General features: G+C 56.5%; 1 protein-coding gene across 1 annotated transcript; it reads left to right on the top strand.

Annotated features, from left to right (window-relative positions):
* Positions 1-21: 21 nt before the first annotated feature.
* On the top strand, positions 22-7,856 carry EEF1AKMT3 (EEF1A lysine methyltransferase 3). Its single transcript, XM_002720946.5, has 3 exons — positions 22-414; positions 516-627; positions 5,743-7,856. Exons 1-3 carry the CDS (start codon positions 238-240, stop codon positions 6,132-6,134), a joined length of 681 nt encoding a protein of 226 aa, XP_002720992.1. The 5' UTR covers positions 22-237; the 3' UTR covers positions 6,135-7,856.
* The last annotated feature ends 132 nt before the right edge of the window (positions 7,857-7,988 follow it).

Here is a 7,988-nt window from a genome sequence, read left to right on the forward strand (position 1 = left end):
GGTCTCGCCTGCCACAGTGCCCTCCACTTTGCACCCCGCACTCCCTGTCCTTGGGTTCTGGCCAGGCTGCCCGGTGCGACCCGCGTGGTCCCGTCGGGGGTGCGCGAGGCACGGGGCGGGGGCAGCGCCCCATCCACCTCCAGGAAGTCCCGCAGGAGGAGGCGGGGCTCAGTGCCACCGCGCGGCGGGGACTGCGCCCGCCGGTGCCCCGCTGAGAACTCGGGCGCTCCCTGCCCGATGGCCGCCCGCGGTCCAGACCCGGAGTCGGAGCCCGAGTCGGTGTTCCCTCGGGAGCTCGGCCTCTTCGCCGACTCCTACACCGAGAGGAGCCGCTTCTGCTTCTGCGGGCACGCGCTGAGCATCACGCAGAACTTCGGGTCGCGCCTCGGGGTAGCTGCGCGCGTGTGGGACGCGGTGAGGAGCGAGCCCCCAGCCCGGACCCCGCCTCTGCCAGAGGTCGCCAGCCCCGAGACAGCCTCTCTCTCTCTCCTCTCTTTCTCTGTTTTCTCTCGTAGGCTCTGAGCCTGTGCAAATATTTCGAGAAGCAAAATGTTGATTTCCGAGGCAAGAAGGTTATCGAACTGGGCGCGGGGACGGGCATCGTGGGCATCTTGGCGGCGCTGCAGGGTGCGTGGGCTGCCTTCGCGGTGGGGGCGGGGCGGCGGCCGCAGAAGTTGCCACGTCTCGGGTTCCTGGGCAAGGGAGAGCTCCGGGCCCGGCCCAGCCCCTCTGAACACACGTTGACTTTGCTCCTGTTTCAGTGTGCCAGACGGCTGCGCATTGGCTGTCAAGCTTCGTGGAAGGAGTCCTCTCCGTTTTTGCTCTTTGTGGGCTCACGGAGAATGACTGCCCTTGAACCCTTTGCTCTGGGCATGGTGTTGTTCAACCTCAGGAGCGCTTTACAGCTTCCTTTTTAACAGAATGTAGATTCTTGAGGTTGTTACTGCTGGGAGAAACTAGCAGGTGCATTTCTGAAGGTTAGGGCCAGGAAGAAGGGATAGGAATACTGCAGACTCAGGAAAGGGAAGATTAAGGAAAGGTTTGCTTCAGTTTGATCAAGACGCTGAACCTGCAAAGGAAACATGTTCTTAACGTAAACTTCGTCTGTCCCCAAAGCACTCACTGAGAGACTCTTCCAAGGGCATCTCCCTTGGAATGCAAATTGGCATGTTCTTGATCACAGGAGGGAAGTCTTCCCAGAGGCAGACATCTGTCCTTTGAGCCCATCAACCAGCTTTCCTCTGTGCCACAAATCCTGCCAGGTATTGGGGATTCAACAGTGAATCAGACGCCTTCTCCCCCAAGGAGGGGGGGGGGGGAGATGGCCAGCCCAGAGCTGTGCTGACATTGTGGCGAGCACGCCCACCCTAGCTGCGTCTGCCTCGACCCCCTGGAACCTGTGTAGACCATGCTCTGGGCGGCCAGAAGGCGCACGGCATGAGCGCAGCAGGTCCAGGGAGCGTGGAGGCAGTGTCAGCAGCAGCTTCTGCCTGGGTGGCGGGTGGGTGAGAGGCAGGCGGTTATGCTAAAAGGGGAGCAAAGGCATGTCTGTGGGTGGCAACACCTACTCCCCAGACTGGTTCTCCTCCTTTGCCCCTTGTTCAGCTGCCAAGTCAGATAGCTGCGTGTCGACTGGTCCCTTCTCCTCCTTCGCACCCCAGCCGGCAGCCAGCCCTGGAGGTTGGGTGCTCCTCACTGCCGTTTCATGCCTAGGTTTTCACAAGAGCCTGGCCCAGCTTCCCCATAGGAGATCTCGGGGGTATCCAGAGTAGACCTTGTGACCTTCCCCTGCCCCCAAACTTCAGGCTTCCCCGTCTTGGTGAGTCAAACTGCTGTCCACCCAGTGGGAAGGCAGACAGCACCTTTGCTGTGGCTTGCTCGCTCACGCTCACATTTTTCGAGTCCCATTTATTTTATCTGCTAAAAACCTCTTGAATCTTCTCAGATTTTTCTGTTGCCACTGGTAGCTCCCTCAGTCCAGGCCACTACTATTACCTGGCCTGCACCGTTTGGCCTGCCTGCCCCTCCGCAGGCCTCTGCCCACTCCACCCATGCAGCGCTTAGAGTGAGTCTTTTCTTTTTTTTCTTTTCTTTTTTTTTTTTTTTTTTGACAGGCAGAGTGGACAGTGAGAGAGAGAGACAGAGAGAAAGGTCTTCCTTTGCCGTTGGTTCACCCTCCAATGGCCGCCGCGGTCAGCGCGCTGCGGCCGGCGCACCGCGCTGATCCGATGGCAGGAGCCAGGAGCCAGGTGCTTTTCCTGGTCTCCCATGGGGTGCAAGGCCCAAGCACCTGGGCCATCCTCCACTGCACTCCCTGGCCACAGCAGAGGGCTGGCCTGGAAGAGGGGCAACCGGGACAGAATCCGGCGCCCCGACCGGGACTAGAATCCGGTGTGCCGGCGCCGCTAGGCGGAGGATTAGCCTAGTGAGCCGCGGCACCGGCTTAGTGAGTCTTTTCAAAATGCAGCTGTGGTCACACCTCCACCCCAGATCTTCCAACCACTTTCATGATAGAACCAACGCCTTTAGCATAGCCTCCAAGGCCCTGCCTTCCTCTCCAGCCTCTTCCAGTGCCCCTGGGTCACCTCCTCTGACCTTGGCTGCACATTCTGTCTTCTGAAGCCTTTTTACCACCCGATTAGTGCTCGTGCACCTTTTGTTGCTCGGCTCAAACTCCCAAAGAAGGCCTCCTTAACCTCCCACCTGCAAGCTAGCTTGGGAGCTCCCCAGACACACACCTGGGTTGACTGGTCTCATTTAAAACTTGGCATCACTGGGGCCAATGTTATAGCATAGTGGGTCAAGCTGCTGCCTATGATGCTGGCATCCCCCATGAGTGCCAGTTCGAGTCCCAGCTGCTCCACTTCTGACCCAGCTTCTTGCTAACGAGCTGGGGAATGCAGCAGAAGATGGCCCAAGCACTTGGGCCCCTGACACCCCTTTGGGAGACCCAGATGGAGTTCCAGGCTCCTGGCTTTGGCTAGGAAATTGTAGCCTTTTGGGGAGTGAACCAAGGACTGGAAAATCTACCTCTCCTTCTTTCAAATGAATAAATAAATGCATCTTTTTTTTTTTTTTTTTTTGGACAGGCAGAGTGGACAGTGAGAGAGAGAGACAGAGAGAAAGGTCTTCCTTTACCCTCCAATGGCTGCTGCGGCCGGCACACTGCACTGATCCGATGGCAGGAGCCAGGTGCTTCTCCTGGTCTCCCATGGGGTGCAGGTCCCAAGCACTTGGGCCATCCTCCACTGCACTCCCTGGCCACAGCAGAGAGCTGGCCTGGAAGAGGGGCAACCGGGACAGCATCCGGCGCCCGGACCGGGACTAGAACCCGGTGTGCCAGGGCCACAGGCGGAGGATTAGCCTATTGAGCCGTGGCGCTGGCCAAGGACTTCACATTTGACATTGACATTGACATCTCAGTCCTTCTTCCTCAAGACTCAGCCTCTGATTTCTGGGGTTCCGCAATTCTGGTTTCTGCCCATCTCACTGCACTCTTTTTCTATTCTCTTTTGTTGCCCCCCCTTAAAAATATTTTATTTTTTATATATTTGAAAGGCAGCATTGTATAGAGACTGAGAGAAAGAGAGAGAGGTAGAATCTTCCATCTGCTGGTTCACTCCCAAAGTGGCCACATGACTGGGGCTGAGCTAGGCTAAAGCCAGGAGCTAGGAGCTTCATCTGAGTCTCCCACGTAGGTCCAGGGGCCCAAGTACTGGGGCCATCTTCTGCTGCTTCCCCCCGCGCATTAGCAGGGAGCTGGGTCGGAAGTGGAGCAGCTCACGCAGGAGGCCAGTCTCCACAGTCTGCACTCACTCCCAAAGCAGTCCCATCCCCTCTTGGCTGCAGATGATCTCTTTATGCCTGTGACGCTACGACTCTTCCCTCGCTAGCTGCCGACTCCTTTGCCTAACTTTCGAGCTATATTCTGGATCCCACTGCTTCTTAGCCATTGCTACTGCCCTGGTTCAGACCATCAGCTCTCGCCTGGGTCGTGGCAGCCACTTCCCCACTGGTCTCCTTGCTTCTGACCTTGCCCTTCTGTGGTCTTTCCCCATTGCCACAGCGGGGTGCTCTTTTTGAAACATAAGTCGGCATTCGCCATTCTTCCCTTGAGAATCTTCCCGTGGCTTCCCGTATGAGTCTGACAGCCAACATTCTCCCAACAAGGCCTGACTGGGACCACATCTCTGCTGTCCTTCCCTCCGCTGTGGCCACTGGTCTTCCTGATGTCCCTGAGACCTGCCAGGCATGGCTGTGCCTCTGCCTTTGCTGGTCTGACCTTTGGTAGACTTAACCTGAGACATCCACGTGGTTTGCTGCACTGCCACTCTTGGGCGTTTGTCCAGATGTAATCTGCTCAGTGAGGCCTTCCCTAACCCCAATTTAAAAATAGATCCCTGCCCTCTCCCCCGGGCAGTTCCCCCTGCCTCTCCCTGTTGGGTGCTCGTGACCATTGGACATACGGTGTGTTTTATTTGACTTTTTTTTTTTTTTTTGCTGTTGTCTGTTTCTTTTCTTTCTTTTTTTTAAAATTTTATTTATTTATTTGAGAGGTAGAGTTATAGACAGCGAGAGGGAGAGACACAGAGAAAGGTCTTCCATCTGCTGGTTCACTCCCCAAATGGCCGCAATTGCCAGAGCTGTGCTGATCTGAAGCTAGGAGCCAGGCACTTCCTCTGGGTCTTCCACGTAGGTGCAGGGGCCCAAGTGCTTGGGCCGTCCTCTGTTGCTTTCCCAGGCCATAGCAGAGAGCTGGATAGGAAGAGGAGCAGCCGGGACTCGAACTGGTGCCCATATGGGATGCCGGCACTGCAGGCAGAGGATTAAACTACTGTGCCACATCGCCGGCCCCTGTGTTTCTTGCCACTAGGCTGAAAGCTCCATGGGGGACAGGGAGGAGGATTCTCTTTTGCTTGGTTCACTGCTGAACTCTCAATACCTGGCGTATGGGCACGTGATAAACATGAAGGACTTCTTTGTACCTCCCGCTTCTTCTGCCCTAGGGACCATGACCACGACCGAATGGTGACTTTTGCACGTCCTACTGTGTCTCTACCTCTGAACTGCACTTCAGGGAAGGCTGAGGGTTCCTCCTGTTCGCCACTGTCCCTAGAACTGATGAGGTGTTCTGTCTGTACGTTCATTGCATGACTGGGGCTTTCTGGAATGCTGATCTGATCCTCTTCAGCCCTCCTTCTACTCTTCAAACCTGTCGTCCTTGGGATCAAACCCGACTCTCCCGAGCATGTCATGGCCACTGTCCTCTTGCCCCGTGCCTTCTACGTATGGCTCAGATCCAGCCTTCCTTGAATAGCCAGGAGGCCTTTGCCCTTGCTGTTCTGTGCTTGGAGAGCTCCACCTGACCAACCCCTGCTTGTCCTTTTGGGCTCAGCTGAGGTCACATCTTCTGGGAAGCTTTCCAGACCCCGACGGCAGCCCCGTGTCAGTGGGGCTGGGTGCACAGCCCGTCTCCAGCCTGGTCCCGCCCGGGCTCCTGCTGACAGCTGTTGCTGCGTGTGGGGCCCAGGGGTTGAAGATTAGCTCAACTAGAATGTTGATGTTGTAGAATGCGGAGTAGCGAGCAGGGCAGTGGGTGAGGTGGAGGTTAGGGCCCCTGAAAGCCCAGGTGTGGACTTCGGGCCGTGATGGAGTTGTCCTGTAGGCCCTGAGGCCTGCGGACTTCCCAGGCTGGAGCCGCGAGCCCTCTGACTTGCTTTTCTCCCCCTTCCTCTCTCCCAGGGGGGGATGTTACCATCACTGACCTGCCCCTGGCTCTAGAACAGATTAAGGACAACGTCCAGGCTAATGTGCCACCTGGAGGCCGGGCGCAGGTCCGGGCCTTGTCCTGGGGGATCGACCAGCATGTCTTCCCTGGAGACTATGACCTGGTGCTGGGGGCTGATATCGTGTACCTGGAGCCCACCTTCCCTCTGCTGCTGGGGACCCTCCAGCACCTGTGCGGGCCCCGTGGCACCATCTATCTGGCGGCCAAGATGAGACAGGAGCACGGCACAGAGAGCTTCTTCCAGCACCTCCTGCCCCAGCATTTCCAACTGGAGCTGGCCCAGCGGGATGAGGATGAGAACGTCAACATCTACAGGGCCAGGCACAGGAAGCCAAAGTCTGCATGACGTCACCCCTTCTGGGACTCTCAGCCCCCTGTCCTGGTGGAGGAAATGCAGACTCTCCAAAGCCACACACACACGCACCAAGAAGGATGGATGCTTCTAGGCTCCTCCCCTCTCTGTCCCCCTCAACCCCTGGGGGCCCTGGCAGCTCTGGCGTTCCGGCACAAGGCGGGCTCCCAGCTCCCGTTCTCAGAGGAGGACGACGGGAGGGTAGCCAGGACTTTTAGGGGCAAGGAGGACATGGGATGTGAGAGCAGTGACTGCAAAGACTGTCACAGGGCACTTCCTGTCTGTTGACACACAGTGGACTTTTTTTTTTTTATTTTTGCTAAAGTCTATGGGATCTTCTTAAAAAAGGAAAATAAATGAGCATTAAGGATTTCTTCCATGCCCAAAGGACTGAGCCTTCGCCAAAGGGCTGAGAAGGAAGAAGCCCCCGGCCACCCAGTTCTTGCTCCGAGAGACGAGTGTGGCAGCACCGCATCTCCTTGGGTCGAGTCCTCCCATCCCTGACGCTGGAATCAGACAGCGGAGGTGTCCCCCGGACAGTCCTGCCTCATTCTTTCCAGAGGTGGAGCCCGGATCCCAGAACATCACGCAGCGCAGAAGAAAGCTCGTGCTGCGTGTCGACCTCTCTTTAGGTTTACGAGCCCCGCCCATCTTCCCTCCCTGACGTGCTGTGCTTTGCCCTCCTTCCTCTTCCCGCTGGGGCCCCTTGGCTGGGGCTCCCCCTGCTTACCGCTTAGGCACGTAGTCACCTCTGTGACACTCTCTCCTCCGACCCATCCTGTAAACTCTTGTCTCCCAGCATCAGCCCCGCCTAGCTTCCACTGCCTGCTGAGGCAGGGGCAAGCTCTTGCTTGGTGCTATTCAGCCAGTCCCTTTGTGACCCCAGATTGCTTTTCATCTTCTGATGACCCCTTGTGGGCGATTGCTGCCACTCGGAAATCTTCATCCTCCTTTGCCTCTTTGCTGAAAACAGCTTGCTGAGTCTGCTGCTTGGACGCGATCTCTTTCTCCCTGGGACCCTGTCACTGTGCATCTTCGGGGGCCTTACCCTGTCTTGGACGCGTGTTTGTCTGAGGCTGGTTTTCTCGCCACCAGCGTACCTCTGAGGGTAGGGCTGTGGCTCATTCATCTCGAATCCCCCCTTGCTGTGGTTTGGATATGATTTGCTCCTAAACTCATGCAGGATTTTAAGCCCCAGAGTCCTAAGTTACTGGTACCCAAAGGGTGCAAGCCTAATCTGGTTACGGTGTTTAGAGGTGGGGGCCTCGTGGGAGGTCCTTCTCATGAAAGGGTGGTTGTAAGAGCTTGAGTTTGGCCCCCCCCCCCGCCCTACCATATGATCCTTCCTCTGTACGGCTCCATCACAGCCAGAGCCTGCGCCTGCATCGTGCCATTGGAAGCTTCAGCCTCCCAGGCTGAGCTAAATAACCCCTTTTCTTTCCTAAGTCGATTATCTCTGGCATTTTGTTATAGTCACCAAAAGCTGTCTAACACACCCCTGAAGCCAGCCCGGTTCCTGGCACACAGATTTCCAGCAGAAATTTTGTTCCTTAAGCGGATACATACTGGGTTTGTTGAAGGGACCCCACCCCATCTCGGAGACCACCAGCCTGAGCAAATTCCTGAACCCACCAGCTACCTCAAAAGTTTGTCATGAATCACAAATGGACAACAAACATGAAAATGTATTGGCAATAAAGAAATAGTCAAGTGTTACCCGCGTGTCTTGTATTTGTGACAACTTCGTTTGTCGGTTTCTGTTATCTGCCTTGCTGGCGTTGATTCCTGGGAGTCAAGCAGGGGAGTGCACCCATCCGGCCAGCAGGTGGCGCCGTCCTCGACAGGCGC

This window comes from Oryctolagus cuniculus, chromosome 11, assembly GCF_964237555.1.
Source record: "Oryctolagus cuniculus chromosome 11, mOryCun1.1, whole genome shotgun sequence".
Classification (NCBI taxonomy): Eukaryota; Metazoa; Chordata; class Mammalia; order Lagomorpha; family Leporidae; genus Oryctolagus; species Oryctolagus cuniculus.

Bases quoted from the DNA above. Each gene is read 5' to 3' on its own strand.
- EEF1AKMT3 (XM_002720946.5), top strand. From the start codon at position 238: ATGGCCGCCCGCGGTCCAGACCCGGAGTCGGAGCCCGAGTCGGTGTTC. The intron at 415-515 runs GTGAGGAGCGAG...TTTCTCTCGTAG, and splicing joins CTGCGCGCGTGTGGGACGCG to GCTCTGAGCCTGTGCAAATA. The intron at 628-5,742 runs GTGCGTGGGCTG...CCTCTCTCCCAG, and splicing joins CATCTTGGCGGCGCTGCAGG to GGGGGGATGTTACCATCACT.